At 57.5% G+C, this 20737-nt stretch overlaps 1 protein-coding gene across 3 annotated transcripts in view; it reads left to right on the top strand.

Moving 5' to 3' along the window:
* RAB11FIP4 (RAB11 family interacting protein 4) overlaps positions 1–18070 on the top strand; it is a 114473-nt gene extending 96403 nt beyond the window's left edge. For all 3 annotated transcript variants that reach the window (XM_057318141.1, XM_057318142.1, XM_026517663.4), the window contains 12 exons: positions 1294–1514; positions 3108–3302; positions 3855–3989; positions 4324–4359; positions 5614–5713; positions 6000–6103; positions 7212–7352; positions 8848–8929; positions 9455–9592; positions 9673–9831; positions 10940–11083; positions 12190–18070. In XM_057318141.1, coding sequence (XP_057174124.1) covers positions 1294–1514; positions 3108–3302; positions 3855–3989; positions 4324–4359; positions 5614–5713; positions 6000–6103; positions 7212–7352; positions 8848–8929; positions 9455–9592; positions 9673–9831; positions 10940–11083; positions 12190–12306 — 1572 coding nt within the window. In that variant the 3' untranslated portion in view covers positions 12307–18070. The remainder of the gene's footprint in view (positions 1–1293; positions 1515–3107; positions 3303–3854; positions 3990–4323; positions 4360–5613; positions 5714–5999; positions 6104–7211; positions 7353–8847; positions 8930–9454; positions 9593–9672; positions 9832–10939; positions 11084–12189) is intronic.
* Positions 18071–20737: the final 2667 nt, after the last annotated feature.

Here is a 20737-nt window from a genome sequence, read left to right as displayed (position 1 = left end):
GTTGGGGGAGTGACATCGAGGTGGAGAGGGCCGTGTGAGCACTAGGGGTGGTTGTGACACAGCCCCTTGGCCTCCACAGTCGGGGCCCTGGCTGCCTGATACCGACCTGATTAGTCTGTGCGATGCTTAGCCCGAGTCAGGCACAGGCAGGAGCCAAGCTCAGTACTCGCTGTCTATACTTAGGCCAGGAAGTCTTGGTGGGGAGAGACCACCAGCCGCAGCCGGTGCCGGCGCCCTCCTAGCTAGGCCCAGCCAGGCCTGTCACTGACCACCTTCCTTGCGTGTGCCTGGGCCTGTTCTTGTCTGAGGTGCCCGGAGGCCCTTCCCAGCCTTTGTTCCGTGACACCTCTTGCAGTCGTGGGGCTGCAGGGAGCGCCTCTCACGCAGGGCTCTGCCGGCCCTCACCGGGGAGCACACCCAAGAACCCCAGGAGTACCTTGACATCTCGGAGGGGAGCAGGTGGAAGCCGGGCCCCCCTTGGAGGTGGCAGCCCCAGGAAAGGGTTTGTAGAGGGCCGCCTCTCAGACTAGGTGCATTCCGAATAAAGCCAGAGCTCTTAACTCTGTAACATGATTTTAGCAAAAGGCTCAAGCAGATATTTGTCTCGCACTGACATGGCGCTGGGCCGTGTGCTGGGCACTGGGGGCCAACCCCAAGCTCAGGTTCAAAGGGCCCCGTGTCCTCGCTCCCCAGCATGGCTGGGGTGGGCCACGGCAGACTGTCCCTCCCAGGCTGGAGCCACGTCTTGTGGCCGGGATTTATTCACTGAGGTCCCCCCGAGTGACACAGTGATCCTGTAAGATTCCATTGTCATTCTCAATTTACTGAGCAGAGAGCTGCGGTTCACAGAGGGCGCCTGACATGCCCGGAGTCATGGAGGGCAGATTCCTTGCTGCATCCAGCTCTGCTCGGCGGGGGTCGTCATTCCTGGGGGCCATTCATGAGGGCTCGGCCCTTAACTCCATCACAGAGGCATTGGGCTGCTTATGCAGACTGTGATGGGGACCCTGACGAGCTATCCAGGCATCCTGAGCAGTGCAGCCGGCCCCTCCTCCATGGGTGGCTGTCCCTGGGGTTGTGGCTCCTCACTGGGCTCTCATGAGGCAGCCATTGTGAGAGGTCCAAGACTGGTCACCTGCCAGGTGTTCCTGTTCTCAAGGTCCTGGGATCTGGGCCTCCGTGTTGCCCAGCCTCTGCTGTTCCTGGCCCTGCTGATGTCCTTGCAGTCTGATGAGGTCTGCTGAGCCCCAGGGAGCCAGCCTCACTCATACCGTCCCCCTCTGTCTTTCCCAGGGCAGCGAGGTGCCAGGCCCAACCTTTGCTGATGGCGAGCTCCTCCCCAGGGACCCCGGCTTCTTTCCCGAGGACGAGGAGGAGGCTATGACACTGGCCCCACCCGAGGGCCCCCCAGAGTCAGACATGGACAGCCCCATGGAGAGCACCCAGGGCCTGGAGGGCTCGGTCGCCGAGGAGAAGGACGGAGGGCTCGGGGGCCTGTTCCTGCCAGAGGACAAGTGAGTTTAAACTGCCGGGAGCTCCACGCATCAGAAAGCGGTGGGGTCATGTACAACCCAGAGATTTGGGGAGGGAGGAGGTCCCAGGATCAGTAGAACCGTGTGAAATTGTCAATTCTTCATCATTTTTGACCTTCAAAAAAAAAGAAAAGAAGGCAATTTCATATACATTTTCTCAGTGCAGGGCTTCTCAGACCCAAGCGGCTCTGGGAGTCAGGCTGTTCTCGGTGGGGTCTTTGGAGTTGTTTGTCCATTTTGCGTCCCGGGAGCAGTCCGTCAGCGGTACTGGGACCAACCGCCAAGGACAAGTGGTCAGGAACCACAGACCTGTTGACCTTCTGGCTAACCATTTGCCACTTGGTCATTCACCTTTTTTGGGACCAGTCACCCGGAGGCCGCCCGCAGGGAGGGTCCGAGAGTTTTAGTACGATGTCTAGGAGAGAGAGCTGAGAGGGATGAGGAATTCCACCCAAGGCGCTGAGGAACCTCAGGGCAGAGAAGTGAGTTTTGAAAAAACAGGGTGGAGGTTCTCAGAGACCGGGATCGCTTTAGGGCACGGGTGGAGAATTACTGCCTTAACGGGTTCCCTGCTTCTCGTCACCCGGTCAGGGGGCTGAGTCTGGAGCGTGGAGTCCCTAGTAGGTCAGAAAAATTGTCCCTTACGGGTGACGATACGTGGACACGACCTCACAACAACTAAAGGGAGGTCTGTTTGGCAGAGGACAAGCTGTGCTTCCTTCTCAGGTTGCGTGCAGGGCTCCGCCAGCCCCTGACGCGGTCACAGGCCACACCAGGGGGGTCACCGCTGAGAGACCTAGAGTCTCTGACCCACGTTCTTTGCAGTGAGGCTTCTTTGAGCCAGAAGTCCCCTCTGGAAACCAGGAGGAGCGCCTCACCTGCTAGCTCGCGGTTATTTATTTTAAAACCTCATTTCTTATTAGAGTCCAAGCCAATTAACCAGAACTTGAAAAAGGGAGGAAAGGGAGAATGGAGGGGAATGGCTGTGCTACTCCTTGTCCCGCCACCCAGACCCCAGCCCTGCGACCAAGGAAATAGTTTCATGCCCTGTTTTTCCTTATTCTATAGACACCTTTTACTTTCTCCAGCTTAAGTTTTTATATGTAACTTTTATTTCATAGTAATTTTTCCATATTATTGCTAGTATTGTTTACAAACCTAACAACAATTGGATAAGCTGTAATTTGATCATTAGTTTCCTAATCCATATTATAATTTTGCAACTGTAACTTAATCATTTAATTTGCTCATATTAGTGATATAGAATATATAATTTTATATATGTGTTATTATAATTTATTGTGACTTCCTGTAGGGAAACCATTGGGCGGGAAGCAGTGTTTTGCTGCTCTGGAGAAGCATTGGTTTGCACATCTCTTGTGCAGAAACCGTTTCTGTGATGAGATGTTTTCCTTAGGACGAGGTCCCCAGAGTGTATTACCAGGTTGAAAAGCACAAACTCAGTGAGGCTTCAGATCTCTGGGGCACGGACTGACCACCAGGAAGGCTGGGCGGTTTCCCCAGCACGGGCTGCGGACGGGGCTGCGTTAACGGCCAGCCTTCTCTGACACCCAGGTCCCTGGGCCACACTCTGTCCGTGACCACGTCAGACCTCTCCACACACTCCACCACCTCGCTCATCAGCAACGAGGAGCAGTTTGAAGACTATGGGGAGGGGGACGACGTAGACTGTACCCCCAGCAGTCCCTGCCCCGACGACGAGACCAGGACCAACGTCTACTCGGACCTGGGATCTTCAGTGTCTTCCAGGTGGCCCCGGGGGCTGGAATGGCATTTGGGGTACAAGGAGAAGTGGCAGGACCAACCCAACCTCATCCCAGGAGGGTTCAGAAGGCAGAGTCCTAAGCTCCATGGGTTCTGCCCCTGGGGTTTGGGGGTGCTGCCTCTGCACTCTGGTTGGGGGTCCCTCCTGTCTCGAAGAAGAAACAGAATGAACCCACCTGGGAGGCTGCAGACTCGGGGGTCTTCGTTGTCTTGCTTCCTAGTAGAACCTCGGTGTTGAAGGGTCCTTCTAGGTGACGTCTACACCTTCTGGGTGACCCACACACCTAGTGGTTGCTTTCTCTGACATTAGGTCTCAGTTGCCATTTCTGTGAAATGGGTACCGTTCATCGGCTTCTTCTCTGAGAGTATTGAGGGAGGGAAGATCTGTTGCTGTATTTCTCCTTCCTCTGCCCCTAAACGCACACACACAAGGGTCACCACCGGTATTGCGGAATCCAGCAAAAGTAAGCTCAGCAGGATGAGGTAGGGCAGCAGACTGGCGAGCGGGAGGTGATTTCTTTCTCTCTCCTGAATCAGTGCGGGGCAGACTCCTAGGAAAATGCGGCACACCTACAACAGTGAATTGCTGGATGTTTACTGCTCTCAGTGTTGCAAGAAAATCAACCTGCTGAATGACTTGGAAGCCCGACTGAAAAACCTGAAGGCCAACAGGTGAGGCCCCAGGACCCGACAGAGGGATGGGAGGCTGGGGCTAAGCGGGGCAGGGCGAGGGGACCGAGTCGGGGAAGCCGCAGGCCAGGTGGCCCCACTCTGTCTTGGCAACGAGAGCACTGTCAGAGTGGGATTGATTCTGGGGAGCTTGCGTGTTTCTGCAACAAGAAAGTCAAGGTGCTTCTACCCAGGACCAAGCTGATTAGTGAATTCCCTGCAGGGGGTGGGACAGAGCCCCCTGCTGCGCTTCCGTGTCTTGCAGCCAAGGCAGAGTAAGGAGTGGATTGGAGCCCCCTCTGTTCAATGACTGCCCTCTCTCTCTCTCTCTCTCTAGCCCTAACCGGAAGATCTCTAGCACAGCCTTTGGAAGGTAAGCCCCCCCCCCTTGGGAGGCAGAGTTGAACACTGTCTCCCGTAACTGTGCTCCTACTGCCAAGGCGGCTAGCTCAGGGCCAACAGCGCAGACCCAGCCAGTGCCGGCCTGTGGCTGAACGCACAGCGGGGGTGAAGAGCCCCAGAAGTGCAGGCAGAGCCCGCAGAAGAGGTCTACTTCTGAAAGAGAAGGGCCGTACTCCTCCCGGCCCCGCACCTTGCCCTTCCTGGCGGTGGCACGGTTGGCCTCACCCCAACCCCCAGCTGTTACAGCTTCAGGTGGGCCCAGCGGGGATGCCCCAAGAGACCCAGCCCATCTCACAGCCCTTGGTGGCCCTCCCTGCACTGTGGGGCCAGCAGCCGGACCAGCAGCTCCTGGGTTTCCCACTCACAGAGACTGGGGAGGAAGGAGGGTGCCCCGTTGGAACTGGTCCCTTTGCTCCAGGTTATATCCTGCACAGCTGACTTCCCGGGACTTCCAGAATCCCGCCCTGGATCTCAGAATCCAGGTTCTCCTGCAGACTGGCCCGGGGCTCCGGGAGCTGCCGGCAAGCGCCCAGGCTCTGGCTCGGGAGCAGGGCTGGGGCAGGAGAGCCCGTTGGCAGGGACACTGGCTGCTGCCTAGCAGGGAGTGGGAAGCGGGAGCCTCTGGAGAATGGTAACTGGGTTTTGCCTCTGGCAAGAGTTCCCCAGGCAAGTGCTTGCTGTTTGCAGACCCGCCGGCCCACTGCCCCGCCCCGTCTGGGCGGGCCTCCTTCCCTCTGCCGTCTCCCCGGGTCCCCAGAGGTGCAGCCAGAGCGGGTTTGGTGGGTGGGGGTTGAGTCTTGCCGGGAGGTCTCAGGAGGACCCTGTGCCAGCACCAAGGAGCCAGTCTACCTCCGGCGCGGTTATGCAGCTGGGGGGAGGTGGGGGCTCATGTGCCCACTCTGGTCCCTGGGTAGTTGCTGGCTGGAAGGCCGGCCTGAAGAGGGAGGTGAGGCAGCAGGGCAGAGCCATGGGGGACTGGCCGTATCTGCTAGAGCCTCTGGAGGGGTGGAGCGCGCATCTGCTGTCCTCTGAGCTGGGTGATGTCTTGAGTTCAGAGGTCAGGCAATCCTCCCCTGACTGGATGTGGACTGCCTCCTGGGATGGGTTCCTGGCCCCCTCCCCAGTGTAGTGGGTGGGGTGCCCCCTCTCAGCCCATAGGCTGCTCTGGACCCCGGTCCCCAGGGGGCTGGCCTCTGCAGCCCCCCGCTCCCCCACCCCCGTGCAGGCAGCTCATGCATAGCAGTAACTTCAGTAGCAGTGACGGCAGCACCGAGGACCTGTTCCGCGACAGCATCGACTCCTGTGACAACGACATCACTGAGAAGGTGGGGCCTGGGAGGCCGGAGGACGGGCTTCATGTGTGCGTGCCCCCTGGGGGTCGTGGGAAGCGCGCCAGTAGCTATCTGGGGGCCTGGGAGGCGGAGACCCTATCCTTGCTGCTGATGAGGTGGGGGTAGGCGGCCCCGATGACGTGGGCACACACACCCCCGCCCTCACCACCCTTCATGCACAGTCACTTGGGGGGCCTGGCCATCCATCCCATGGTTTCTGCTTCTCCGCCCTGTGGACTCAGAGGTTTCCTCCACCCCCACCTCTGCCTCCCTCTTGCAGGTGAGCTTCCTGGAAAAAAAGGTGACCGAACTGGAGAATGACAGCCTGACCAACGGGGACCTGAAAAGCAAGCTGAAGCAGGAGAACACGCAGCTGGTGCACAGGTTGGGGCTGGCTTGGAGGGCCCCAGCTGTGGCTCGGGAACAGCTGATGGTCTCTGTTGGGAGGGCCCCTGAGAAAAGCTGGGGGAGGTCATCCACACGTCTTGTCCCTCCCCTCTAGAGGCTCTGATACATCAGCCCCTTGCTGCGTGGCCCTGCCCCTGCATGACACCCAGAACTGGTCTCTGGAGACTCAGAAATGGGTTGGAGCTTGACCTTGACCTACAGGTCTGCAGCCCTAAGGGGGATGGGTCTAAGGCAGGAGGTGGGATCCACTCTCCTATTTCTCTCACCAACAAGGGTGAGAGTCTGACACCCCCCCACACACACTGCCTCCGCTTTCTGGGGACAAGGTCTGCAGAGGGAGAGGCTGGTGGAAGGGTCTAGGCGGAGGCCTGCTGAACGTGACTGTGGCGACGTAGCGGACGTAGAGTGTAGTGGTCCTTATGGGACGGCATAACGCTTGCTAAACTGATCCCCAGCCGGGGTCTGGTCCTCAGCCTCGTAGGGCCCAAACACGGGTTCTCTTGGACACCCCCAGAAGGTCAGCCTCCTGGAGGGACTATTACCAGTGAAGTGTGCCCACACTGCTCTGCCAGCTAGGCTGTCAGTGGGACCTCGCTCTTTCCTGGGTCTGGCATGCTCAGGGCCATTATCTAAGCACTTGCCTGTTTTTGGAATCAAGGTGGCCAGTCGCTGAATTGCTGGCCAGAGGGTAGTGGCCAGGGAAGAGGAGAGCAGAAAGCGAAGCAGAGGCCCGAGGGCTGCTTCATGCGGCCACGGTGAGGCCTGCCATCCTTCCCCGTGCCTGGCCTGGGAATGCCACCTTCTCGGGGCAGCCTTGCTCCCTTCTGGACCAACCTCCAGGTCCTCCCCTGGGTGGTGAGCTTGGCTGGTCCACCTCCCTTTACATACCATGGTGCCCCGAAGTCACATCAGCGGAGCTGCTGACCCCCAGGCCTGGCAAACAGGCTGCCACTTCCCCCAGTGGGGCTGTTACTGAGCCGGGGTCTTGGGGCCAGGGGCTCCCGTAGTCACAGCCAAGGTTGGGGTGGGCAGACAGCAGCCACGAGAGCCGGCCCTGGACCAGAACGCATACCCCTCTCCGCAGGGTGCATGAGCTGGAGGAGATGGTGAAAGATCAGGAGACCGTGGCTGAGCAGGCCCTGGAGGAGGAGGCGCGGCGGCACCGTGAGGCCTACAGCAAGCTGGAGAGAGAGAAGAGCACGGAGATCGAGCTGCTCAACGCCAGGTGGGCCCCTGCCAGGGATGGCTGGGCGGCGGGACAGGGCCTCTGCCCAGAGCCATCTGCCCTGGGACACACCCTCCACTCCTTGTCCAGGCCTGCGGCACTATCCCCACTGTACAGACTGGAACACGGAGCCTGAAGGAAAGCCCCCTGTTCTGACAGTTCTCCACTTGGTACCTGAGCACCTGGACTTGTGTGCCAGGAAGGACGTAACAGAACCTTGGTAGCGTTGTTCATACTAGGTGCAACTGGAAACAACACACATGTCTGTCCACAAGGGAACAGGTGGAAAAACTGGTCTTGCCCCTGTTCCTGGGCTGGGCCTACTGTCCGAGCTCAGAGCTCCCCCTGCTGTCAGATGCTCCCTGACCCTGAACACCTGGGTGCACTGACCCTGGGCCCCAGGGGCCAAGGTAAATGGAAAAGCGGAGCCAGGTTTTCTTCAGGCTTCTGGGCCGCAGGGACAGCTGTTGGAAGCTGAGGCCGGCAGAGAGAGGAGCATTGACCTGGGAATCTGGGTTTGTTACCCTTTAGCTCCATGACTTTGGACCTACTGTGTCCCTTCCTGGATCTCCGTTTCCTCATCTGTCGTCCCTCCCTTCCTGCCCCCGAGTGACCTACCGTGAAGGCAGGTAAAGACCGCGATGACGTCCTAGGCCTGCCCTCACTAATGACCCAGGCCAGCGAGGCCCCCTGGAGGCCACCTGGGTCCCTGGCAGAGAGGACCGCTGCCCAGTGGAGGCCAGGAGGCCATTGCTCCAGGAAGAAAGTAACAAGTGCGAAGGAGAGGGAATGTTCTGTAGGCATCAGTGGCAGAAATGGCCCTGTGCTGTTCTCGTGCCACTGACAGCCCGGCTCCCCTGCCCTCTTCTCAGGTCATTTATGATGACCTGGGCACCTGGGCTTTGTCTGCTCGTGGAATCCTGTTGGTATAGCCCCCTGTGAACACTAACACAGAGGATTGGGACCGTCAGAACCAGAGCCTACAGATGTGTCTGAGGCGGCTGCCAGGCAAGCCGAGCGAAGAGCCTGGAGGAGATGCCGAGGGGAAAAAGACAAGCAAATATTGTCATCGCTTTCTGAGTATGAGTTCTAACAGGAGGGCCCGGCCACAGCCAGCCACAGCCAGCCACAGCCAGCCGCAGCCAGCCGCAGCCAGCCACAGGAGGACTTCCTCTCTGTTTAGCAGAAAAACATCCCCCGTGTTGTTTCAGACTCGAAGGATGTGTGCAAAAAGAATCCTATGTTCTTGCTCACAGATGAGTGTTTTCTTTTATCAAAAACATAAGGATGATCGTTCAGCGTCTTTACCATTTCGCCTGGGATGACAGGAAGCTCAAAGCTGTACTATCATCTGAAATAACTATTCATATTCTCTCGCTCTCTCTCTGTTGCTTTCTCCCTTCCCTCCTCCAGGCAGCAGGGAATCGCTGCAAATTGTCCGTCTATCGTAAGATCACCTCGGTTGCTGACATTTTTGTCTTTCTCCTTTCCCCAGGGTGCAGCAGCTAGAGGAGGAAAATGCCGAGCTCAGAACAACAGTGGCCCGGCTCAAGGCGCAGACGGAGAAGCTGGATGAGGTGAGCAGCAGGTCTGGGCGTCTCTCAGACTCGAATCTTGAGCTGAATCCACAGAGAGGCCATGTTGGCCACAAAGGCCTTTAGCTGCTAGTTTCTGGAATTCTAATAGAATTGCCCTCACAGCAGCAACAACCACAGGGACTAAAGTATGAATAGTAATTTGTCTTCCTATATTTCTGATTTTCCAAAATTTTTTAGAGCGAATGTATTTTCTTATATAATGGGGGAAAACAATACTAAAAAAGAGAGAAGGAGGTTGGCTTCCGTTCGGCTGCACCTGATTCAGGTTTCATCCAGCACCACTGAAGGACCTCAGAGGCCGGCCATTTTTCAGCTGTGTTTCTTTCTAGAATCCTAAGGGACCTGGCTGTTTCTTTAAGCCGTGACTCAGGGGGCTTTGTCCAGGGGGCTGGCCGGATTGCCCCTTGGTCGAGGCGGCTAATGCAGACCCCCTCCGAGTCCCCAGGGCGTAGCGAGCCTCTCTGGGAGCTCTCTGCCCTGACCGGTCCCTCCCCCACCCCCCAGGAGCGGCAGCGCATGTCCGACCGGCTGGAGGACACAAGCCTGCGGCTGAAGGATGAGACAGACCTGTACAAGCGCATGATGGATAAGCTGCGGCAGAACCGCCTGGAGTTCCAGAAGGAACGGGAGGCGACGCAGGAGGTGGGTCCCGGCCAGAGACGGGGGCACCAGGGCTCCCTCCCGCAGCCCCGCCGCCACCAGCCTGCCTCTCTCCCACGCAGCTCATCGAGGACTTGCGGAAGGAGCTGGAACACCTGCAGATGTACAAGCTGGACTGCGAGCGGCCCGGCAGGGGTCGCAGCTCGTCCTCTAGCCTGGGCGAGTTCAGCGCCAGGGCCCGCGAGGTGGAGCTGGAGCACGAGGTCAAGCGGCTCAAGCAGGTGGGCCCCCGGAGCCTCCGTCCCCACGGGGTGGGTCTCCTCTGGGGACCAAGAGCTGCGGCGCCACCTTCGCTGACCAGCGGGGCTGCTCGGCCCCCACCTCGCCGCTCAGCAAGGCGGCTTCCTCTGGGCTGCGTCCGATGCAGACCCCAGGGCCTTTCCTTGGAGTCCTTACAAAGACAGACCCCGCTCTGCTCTCCTTGGTGATCGGGCGGAGAGCGAGACCCTACCCCGTTGCAAATTGGTGTCTTGCTGTGTTGGGTTCTCCCAGAAGCAGACCCTGAGCCCAAGGTTCCATTTCAAATGGTTTCCGGGAGCACCCCCATGATCGGAGACCAGTTGGGGGAAATGAGGTCAGGCGGGGCAGAGACCGAGCGAGGGAGTGCTGGGGAGGGAAGCCCCCATGCAGCCTGGCCTGGCCCCGGGGGCGGGAAACTGCTACATAAGTTAGAGCCCTGAGTCGGCTTCATCAGCATCCCACAGCAGTCCCCAAAGCCCAGCCCTTCCTCATGCATGACGGGGTGCCCAAAGTCCCAGGTGTGAGCAGTTAGTTAGACTCGAGGCAAGCACTAACACATGGTGCTGGCCTGTGGGGTCTGGGCAGGCCACCTGGGGGCCACCTGTACTCAGGAGCAAAGACGCCTCTGGAAAGAGTTTTCCTGGAGCAGGATTCCTGAACGTAGCTCCGGGAGGAGCCTGGATCCCGCCTGCCAGCCCAGAGACCCCAGAGCATCACTCTGCATGGAGGGCTGGTGTTGGAAAAGGAGCCACCCGATGGGCCGTGTCCCCACATGGGGCCTCAGGAACTCCTTTTGGGCTCACCCACCCCCGGGGAGGAAGGGTAGCCAGGAGCCCTGCACCTGTCTGGAAACTCACTTCCCCTGAGCAGGCCTGTAACTCCTTCTCAGGACCCCATGGCCTCCCTAGGCCCAGGCCTTCCCCCTAAGCCTGGCAGAGGCCACGTCATCTATGGGCATCTTGAGTTGGCCATGGCACACACGAGGGGAGGGTACTGGTGGGAGTCAGGAGACAGTGAATGCCAAGAAGTGGGTTCTGGTGGGTTCTGGACGCTTCTGGGAGCTGAGGTTGCCTTTGTCCTGCTCCACAGGAGAATCACAAACTGCGGGACCAGAATGATGACTTGAATGGACAGATTCTGAGCCTCAGCCTTTATGAAGCAAAGAACCTCTTTGCCACCCAGACCAAAGCCCAGTCTCTGGCTGCAGAAATAGACACAGCCTCGCGCGATGAGGTAACGTGCCCGGTCCTTCTTGCTTTGGAGCCTCGGCCCCTCGTCTGTGAGTCCTGTCCCGCTCCCATGTGCGGTGATGACAAGCCCCAGGCCACCCCGAGCGGGAAGAGCAGACCAGAGCCGTGAGGGACTCTGGCTGTGGGTGGACTTCCATCCGTTCTGATTTCCTGCATGTGCCGGGGGAAGCCTGGCTTTGGGAACGGAGTGGAGTTTGAGTCTTCACTCTGCCAGAAACATGCCAGTGTTTCTGCCGTGCTGCCATCAGAAGGTAGGCAGGAGAGGCTAGAGCTCCTCTCCCTCAAGCCGAGAGGGGAAGGACCCCAGCCTTTCTTGAGCACCTGCTTGGAGTATATCTTCTGACAGATGGAAGGCTTCCTGGACGCTTCCATTACAGATTGGGAAACTAGGACACAAGATCACCCAACTTGTGGGGAGTGAAGCACCCAGGTCTCCAGAACCAAAGTCCATTCTTTCTGCCCCATCAGGGTATGGTTATGAAAGACCAGGCCTCCAAGATGCCCTAGCAACATTTTAACATGAATCATAACGAGTCCCTGAACCCCTTTTCCTGTGCTTGGGACACAGAGATAAGAGCTGGCCCCTAGTCTCAAAGGGCTCCAGCCTGGGGGCAGGGCCAGCATTTCATCCTAAAGGACACATCAGGAATGGACCCGCACAGGGGGAGTGGCAGGGCCAGGGGCGGGGGCGGAGAGGGGGCCATTTCAGGTAAAGGAAACCGCTAGAAGCCTTAGGAGTCTTAGGGCCGGGGGAGTTTCGGTGTCATCTTGATCATAAACGTCTTTGGCCAGTGTTCACAGCCTGTACCAAGTAATTGCTCCTGCATGGGTCCCTCCACAGGCCAGTTGAATCCACATGCCTGGGGGTGAGGCCCAGGTGTGTGCACGGCTCACACTCCTTAGGTGTGAGCTGTCGCTGCTTTGGCTTGTTTCTGGCAGCCGAGTGCTGAGGTTGGTCCTGGGGCCTGCCTTGCCTATTGTCTCCTGAGCCCCTCGGTTGTCGGGCACCGGCTCACAGCTGGGAGTCTGGGCTCCCTCTGCACCGGAGCCTGGGCCCGGCCTCTGACCTGCCTCTCCTATTCCCTCCAGCTCATGGAAGCCCTGAAGGAGCAGGAGGAGATCAACTTCCGGCTGAGGCAGTACATGGACAAGATAATCCTTGCCATCCTGGACCACAACCCCTCCATCCTCGAGATCAAACACTGAGACGAGGGCTGGCTGCAGAGCGGCCTCGGGGACCCTCAGACCCCTGGACCCTGGGACCAAGGGGCAGACCCTGCTTAAGGATGCCGCCCAAGCCGGGCCACACACACATACACACACACACACACACACACACACACACACACACACACACACTGTAAATGTATCCCTGGCCACCATGTCGTGTGTACTGGTGTGTATGTGGGGGAAGCCGTGCACGCAGCAAGGGGTGAGCGTGGGGCTGTGGGGGTGGATGACATCTGTCCCGTTCCTGTCCACGCTCTGGGTGGCCCTCGTGCAAGGGCGGGTGGTCCTGGAGGTGGGAGGGGCAAGGTTCCTGTAATAACAAGAACTGGAAGATTGTGTTTCAGAGACTGGATAAAACTGATTCTACCTCTGGGGAGAAGGATGAAAACACGCTCTAGGGAGATGGGCTCTTTCACCCCACCCCGTTCCCTCTGGGAGTGGGAGCCAATTTCTGATCTTGCCCAGGAGCTCGAATGCGCGGCAGCTGCATCCTCCCCAACCTCTCTGGCCACCTTGGAAGCCTAGGTGCTCAGGCTCTGAAAGGACGAAGGGGCCGTCCCGGAGCCCCTCCCCGGCTGGCAGCGCTCCCCCCGCCCCGCGATCCTCGTGCACTGTGTGTCCAAAGGACTCGGGCTCACAGAGGAGCTGGCATGGGGCACCTTTATTCTAAGAGTTCTTGGTATTTTTAGCGTTCTCTGTACACTTCCCCATCCCCGCTTACCTACCTCTTTCTGTTTTAAGACCGTGAAAAATAAGCAGCATTTAACTTGGGTGTACAATGAAGGAATTCAAAGGAAGGAGACGGGGGGCCAGGGGTGTCTAAAGTACATGTTGGCATTGGGCCTCCAGAGACCTGCTCTGAGAGAGGAGCGCGCTCCCATCCCGGTTCGTTTCCTTCCCTCTGGCTACATTTTACAAGAAGAGAAGCACGGAGGGACTGTTTCCATGGCATCAGCCGGCAGGGAGTGGGCAGCAAGGCCCATTCTCTGCACGGCCTGGGGAGTCTGAGCTCTGGGCTTGGCTCGGGGTGGGGGGGGGTGGGCGAGGCCTCCGGGTTCCAACTTTTAAAAACACTCTTGCATTCCGTTCTCGGGCCCAGCGATGTGTGCTGGTGAGAGACCGAGCTGGGGACGTTGTCGGGAAACCGTAGTCCCCATCCTCAGTGGCACGTGGCGGAAATGCATATTTTGGATTTTTAATGTGATCCTTTGTTCTCGGCAGCTGGGAGTAGATAGGGTACTTTGAGTTTTCCAGTTTCTCTCAGTGGTACATGGCTTACAACTCATTTCTTCAATCCAAATATATATAAACATGTATGGTCTTATTTTTCCCCCTGCAGTTTCTCTTGCCTTGAGCAATTCTGGTGTAAAAAGGAAAGTTTGGGCATGTTGGGGAGGGGCCTGGGGGGGCGTTCGCAGAGAAGAGAGGACAGTAGGAGGTGAGGAGGGGCTTGGGGGCTTGGGATGCATGTTGCCTGTTCACCAAGGCAGGGCTGTGGCCGGGACCAGGCTTCACTCCAGGCCAGTTAACTTCTGCTGTTGTTGGATCACGTGATTTCTCTCTCAGCCTATGTGTGGGATTTGTGTCGTGCTGCAGATAATGGGGCTGTGTTGGTCCAACCCAGGGCTTTGGGGTCACCCACCCCAGGAAGACGAGGGCCAAGGGGTCGGTCTTCTGAGAGTGTCTCAAGCCCCTAAGATGCTGGTGTCCTTGGGCTCCTCTGGCGTCTGAGAAGCAGCAGCAGTAGAAAGAAGGCAGGAGGAGTGGGTCTCTTGAAGATTTGCTAATAGGCAGGAATGGCCCCGAATTAAAGGAAGAGAAAGAAGACATATCATGACTTGGCCTTGGTCTGGATTTTACATTGGAAGGAGTCCTGCGGAGGCCAGCCAGATCAAGGTCCTGGTCCGTGGGGGACTCGCCCCAGGAGTGCGCATTTTATATGTAAAACTTTCTGTGCTCTCTGGCTGCACTGATATGGAATTCCAGAGAAGGCCCCAGAGGCCTGGGTTACACAGTCACTGTGGGAAGGAATTTCTGCTTTTGTTGAAAAGGGGTGGAAAAACGGGTCAGCTTGCCATATTTTGCTGCCCCCTTCCTGAAGGGGGCGCCACGGGAACGGCCTCCCCCAGGAAGCCTGAGTCTGAGCCTGAGTCCCCCCTAGGGACCTGGTGCTGTCCCTGGGGACTCTGGGAGAGGGCTGACTTTAAAATGACACTAAACTCCATGTCACGCAGGGCTCAAGGGAAATCCAGCCTTCTTCGGCCAAAATCGTCTTCTAAAACCTAGGCGTTCATTCTAGTTGGCTTTTAAAGATCATGCGTTTTTAACTGCTCTTCCACGCGTGAAAGCTAGCCTGCGGGAGGCCCCTGCTGCCAGGGTCCCAGCCCCATGGCCCCAGTGAAGGTTCCAGAGCGGTCCTAACGGGAGCAGGTGGGGCAGACCCCGCGCCCTTCCTGGGCTTCCCCCTCCTTTGTCTGTTGTCTGGTCTACCTGCCGCTGTCAGGTGGGTACACAGGATGCCGAGCACGGTGTGCATGTCAGAGAGACAAAACATTAACTCCTAGTAGAAGTTATGTTCCATGCAGTACTCGCGACACATTCAAAATGGAGAGATTTTAAAAGTTCTGATACCTGGGCGGAATCCCCAGAGGTTCCGATTTTGTTGGTGCGGGGCGTGGCCCCGCTACTGGAATGTTCCAAGAACTCCCCAGGTGATTGTAATAGAACTGGGTGTGTTTGGTTTTGTGTTTGTTGTGGCTAAACCTGGCGACTCTACCCAGTGGGGATTGGTATTAACTCTTCCAAAGCCGAGAGGTGTTTTGGGGGCACGCGGAGGGGTTTCTACAATAGACCCACATTTTATGCAGCACTTGGCTATCCTTACATTCAACGGGGAGCCAAACAAAATTGCCGAATCAGTGAGTGAGCTTTATAAAGTTCTAGTAAAAAAAAAAGGCATGTATTTTAAACTTCGAATTGGCCCAGTTAGACAAATTATTTTAAGTTTGTAGATTCTGAGAATTGTCAGAGGGAAATTCCTTTATTTTGCCTTTTATTTTATTTCTCCCTTACTACACACACAGCTCGAGAACCCTCCCAAGGCACGTGGATCCGAAACAGTGGTTTTCCACTTGGGCTGTGCATTGGAATAACCTGGGGAGATTTTTGAAATTCTGCTGACTGGGCTGAGCCGCGCCGCCCCACCCCAAGATTCCAGTTTAATTGGTGTGGGTGTGGCCCAGGCATCCAGATGTTTAAAGAGCTCCCCAGGCCATGCTGATGTGGAGCCCAAGGTGGAGACTAGAAGGTTCCTAGTCAGGGATGGAAGAAAGCAGGGGTGGAAATGGTTGTTGGTTGGTTAAGCCAGGTGCTACCTTTTAAGTGGGGGTGCTGGTGGCTTTGATGGATGGTGAGAAGTGAGCAGATCCCTCACCCCAGGATGGGAGGCCAGATGCCTCCACCTGTTCCCCTCCCCCCCCCCCAGCCCTGAGTGGGCACGTCTCCACCTGGTGCCCATGGCGTCGCACACAGGCCCATTCTGGAGTGAGAGTAGGACGGAGTCAAGGGTTGGGGAAGGGCCATCCCCCTGAGGCAGCCCCAGAAATAGTCCTCTACTTGCACAGCTGAGCAGGGGGGGACTTGGGCTTTGTGGGTTTTGCCTCTGAGCTGTTTTCAGGCTGGTCGGAGGAGCATCACCCCAGCTCCTCCACTGTTAGTAGGCAAACCAGCATCCCGGCCCAGGTCCCGGAGGCTCCGGGCACTAGTCTGCTGGCAGGTCTGGGTCCGGTGGTCAGGAGGGCACCGTTTTGGTGCTTTTGTTCCCGTGAGGGGCTTCATAACCAGCAGAAACCCGCAGGGGCCAGTGGGGCCTGGAGGCTTAGGGAGAAATTAAGCCCACTTTTCGTGCTCTGTGGCTGTGTGTGTGCAATGCATTAGCAAATTCGAACCTGAAAGCAGGGGAGGTTTGGGGAGGGTCTCCATGCCAAGGAAATGACTGTTTGCCTGGCAGGTCCACAGCGACTCTCCGAAAGCACTAAGGAGGGTTTTAGGTTGAGGACTCAGTGTTGGCATCCTCCCTGGCTGTTCCTTCTTTGGGACTAGGGCCGCCCCTGTAGGGCGATGCTTCAGGCTGGTGGAGACGGAGACATGCCTGCTGAGGGGCCGTAAGCCAGAGGGGCCACGTTCCCCCAGGTGACTTCAAGCCAGTTCCTTCCCTTGACCCACTTACCTTAGGGACCTTCTGGGCCTGCCCTAGCCTCGTGGCAGAACAGCTCTAAGGCCCTTCTGCCGCACTCTGCTGCCTACCTGAGAAAATGAGCCACCTTCTGGAAAGGTTTCTAAAAGCATAGACCCTGAAGTGGGATGCCGTTCAGCACTCCGGTCTTGTAGGCTCCTCCTCTCTCCCTGGGGCTGTGGGGGAGGGCTGTCTGCCCTGAGCCCCCAGCAGGAGGGGGGCTGAGAATGGCATGCCACAGCCGCCCTCACAGGACCTGAGTGCTGCGGCCTGAGGGAGACGGCGCCTCCTGCCGGGCCCCTGGGGGTGAGGAGGAGACTGCACCTGTTGCTGGCCCCTGGGAGGGGTCGCATCTCCTGCCTGGTGGGGGCGCCCTCTGCTTTGCTGTGCTGCACAGGCCGTGTTTTGTCTGCATGGTTTGGGGTCCTTGTCCTTGTGCCTTTTTTCTTCCCTGTCACCATTGTACAGGAGTTTCCATGTCCCCACGGCCCCATTTCTACATCCTCTCGTCTCCCCTGGTCCTTCCCGAGCCCTGTAAATGTGTACATAGTGTCCCTCTTGGTGTCTGCGTGCCTCCACCGCCACGCCCAGTGTGCTCCCAGGCCAGGCCTCCCGCACGTTGATCCACTGGGAGAGGCTCTGCCTCCCCTCTGCTCCCTCAGCCTTGCAGATTTGGTGACTTTGTACAGAACTGTCTGCATTATGGTCTTAGGCTTGGGGGGCTCAGACCCACTTGGCCCCTCGTGCAGCCTGCAGCTAGTTTAGAAGCCTCGCACACCAGGAAAGGAAAGGAAAGCACCTTCTCCCACCAACCTCTTCCCGTATTGGTGTCAATATTTCTGGAAAGCTGGGCTCGCCTTCCTCGCTGCGGGCCCGGCCCGGGCAGGGACGCATGGGTCTGCAGCAGCGCCCTGGCCCCGGGGCAAGCTCCAGCAGTGGGGCTTCCGAGCGCTTGGCAGTGGGCTGCCTTCAGGACCACCGCTGCCTGGTGTCTCGAACGAAAAGCCTTGGTCTCCAACTGGGCAGAAAGAAGAGGCTTCGGGTGCTGCCCCAGCACGTCATGAACAACTGCCGAGCTCTTCCTCCTCCACCCAAGGTGCTCAGGCCCGAGTGCCGTTAATTCCCCGACTGCGGCCTGGGCCACCGCGGGACCCTGCCGGCTCCCTTCATTCCAGCTCTTCCTGCTTGCCGGGCTGGGTCCCCTGGGGCCCTGATTGGCTAAGCCACACCTGTGGCCTCATGCCCAAGGGTGGGTTAGAGGGCTTTGACTCTGTGGGAGTCTCCTTGAGTCTCACCCCAGGGGCTTCGGGGCTGGGGTGAGACCGCCACCCACCTCCAGGCCCCAGGGGAGGGAGAGGGGGGAGGCCCAAGGCTGTGTCCCAGGGCCTCGAGCTCTCCGCCTCCTCTCTGCTTCTAGCCAAGGAGCAGGCTGTCCGAGGCAGGCTCCTTCAGGAGCTCTCATGTACAGACCGAGGTGTAAATAAACCGTTTGCTTTTCTTGCCTGACTTGATGGTGAGTTTCTGTGGTTGGGGGAGGGAGAGTGGAAAAGGGGGAGACCGTCGTCTTCGGGAAGAGCAGGGGTCACCCTGCAGACCCTCGTTTTGGCCTGTGGTCCCTAGGGAGGAGATGCCGATCCCCGAAGCCCCTGTAGCACAACCATTTCCACCCCAGGGCTACGATGTTCAAAATCTTCGTGTTCTTCGCCGTGACCATGTTCCCTTTCCCAGCAAGGGCCTCCTGGGGGGGCCTCAGCTTGCTCTGGTCACTCTAATGCGGCCCCAGGGCCATCTTCCTCCATGTCTGCCACGGTGACTCCCCTGGGTCACAGGCCTAAGTCCTCCCCTCAAGCTTGGTTTCAGACCAACCTGACAGCATGAGTCCTGCTAAGCCTGGGAGCATCAAGGGGGCTCCAGGTTGAGTGGCCCAGCCCCCCAACTTTCTGCCCTCTCTTTGCCCCTTCCTCTGACTATGGGATTCCAGGGGTGGGGAAGGGATTCACAGGTTGCCCAGGTCCAGCACCTGGAGAGGAGCCTGCTGTCCCTGTTGGCCATCAGGACAGGCGGGACCAGGTCCCTTCACGTCCCCACACAGCCCCTTGTGTGGTGGGTCTGCCTGGGCGGCAGGCAGCTCCCCACTCAGAGGATTTACGTGGCCTCCTGGGCCCACAGGGAAGTCCCTTCCCAACACTGGGAATTTGTCCTGGATCTCTGTTCCCTCCGTCTTCCTAATGTGCCTTTTTCCTTCCCAATTTAGTTGCCAGATTCTGTGAATAAAAATACAGGATGCCCGATTAAATTTGAATTTCAGATAATTTTTCAGCTTAAATATGTCCCACACAATAAAAACGTATTCATTCCATATCTGAAGTTCACATTTAACTGGGCATCTTGCATTTTATCTGGCGACCCTATTCTCAACCCTTTCCAGGACCCTTCTGCTGCCAGGCAGGTGTCTTCAATTCCCGAGTGCTTGCCTTGCACCCCAGTTTCGGAAATAGATTCCTTCTTATTTGCCATTACTTTTTTTTTTTTTTTTTTTTTTTGAGACTGGTTCTGCCTTTCCCACCCAGCCATCCAGAAGCAACCACTGGCCTTTCCAGAAGCTGGTAGCCCCCTTGAGCGTCTGTCCATCTTGCCTCTGTGTATCTCTGTCCAAATTTCACCAGACAGAAGGACACCAGACATTGGGTTAGGCTCCACCCTAACCCAGGATGACCTCATCTTAACATGCGCATATCTGTAAACAGCCTATTTCCTAATAAAGCTACATTCACAGGTACCAGGGCTTAGGACTGCTGCATTTTTTAGGGGGACACAATTCCACTCCGTTTGCTCTTCTGGAGAGAGGTGGAAGCAAGCACTGCTGTGTGTACTGGTCATGCCCTCCTCACGGGTCCCTGCTCAGCTGTCCTGGAGAACCATTCCTGACAGTCTTCGCTATTTCAGACAACATCAGCCCTACGCCCCCTAGAGGTCACACAGTTCCTGCAAAGGGCTTGTTGTCCGATCCCAAACTCACTAGGCCCTCACATTTAGAGTCTTTAAAAAAAAATTTTTTTAAAGATTTTATTTATTCATTTGAGAGAGAGCGAGAGAGAGAGCATGAGCAGGGGGCAGGGGCAGAGGGAGAAGCAGACTCCCCGATGAGCAGGGAGCTCGATATGGGGGTCGATCCCAGGAACCCTGGATCATGACCTGAGCCGAAGGCACACACCCAACCATCTGAGTCACCCAGGCGCCCTCATTTAGAACCTTTTAGAGTGGTCTGGGCCCAGACCAAAGTCTCCTGAAGAGGTAAAAAATATCTGGGTCTGAAATCACTCAACCAACCAATTTAGGCACTAGGGGTTGGTTTAGAAAAGACAGCAGAGGCCTACGTCCTCGTGGGGAAGGGCAGCCATAGCTGACTCCCAGGCGATGAGCTGCACCTGGGAAAGGTCTGGGGGCGCTGCAGGATCAGGGGCAAGGGAATTGTGGGCAGTTGGGGATCAGGGCCGGCTTCCCTGAGGAAGGGGTATTTTAGAGGAGCCCTGGAGGATTGCAGGACCCAGGAACCACATGTGGGGGAGGCGGGTAGAAAGCACAGCCCTTGCAGGGTACTCCGGCTGGGAGGTGGGACTGGTGAGGCAGTGCAGAGCCTGGGGGGTCAAGGGTGGATCTCGTCAATCCGTGAACCAATGGTTTCATTAGCACCTGACAGATACACGGTGTAGGCCCAGGGGCAGCACTTGGACACTGAGCAAAACAGATCTGCTCTCTTCACCCTCAGGGCACAGGCGCCTCCAGCATGTGAGAATGGGAGGTTCTCAATCCTGGCTGCATATTGGAATAACCTGGGGGAGTTGAAAACCCCACAGATAGAGGCCCCAGCCCAACAGTTTGGATTCAGGGGGTAAGGCGTGGGCTGGACACCAGCGTTTTTCCAAAGCCCCCACCAGGTGATTCTAGCATGCAGGCAGGTGTGAGGGTCACTGGTATGTAATCCCCCTCCCCCCCAGAGATCATTTGAGGAGTCAATTGAGGCCAGGAGGAGGAAGTGGAGGCCAGGTGAGGGAGACTGGGGGGAACACGGGGAGGGAACAGCAGGTGAAGAGACCTAGCGAGCAGAGCACAGGGCCGCCTCGACTACAGAAGGATCTTAAGCCGGGGAGTGGGCTGCTCAGAGCCCAGTTT

This window comes from Ursus arctos, unplaced genomic scaffold (genome assembly GCF_023065955.2).
Source record: "Ursus arctos isolate Adak ecotype North America unplaced genomic scaffold, UrsArc2.0 scaffold_24, whole genome shotgun sequence".
NCBI lineage: Eukaryota > Metazoa > Chordata > Mammalia > Carnivora > Ursidae > Ursus > Ursus arctos.
This window is presented reverse-complemented; position numbering and strand designations above follow the sequence as displayed.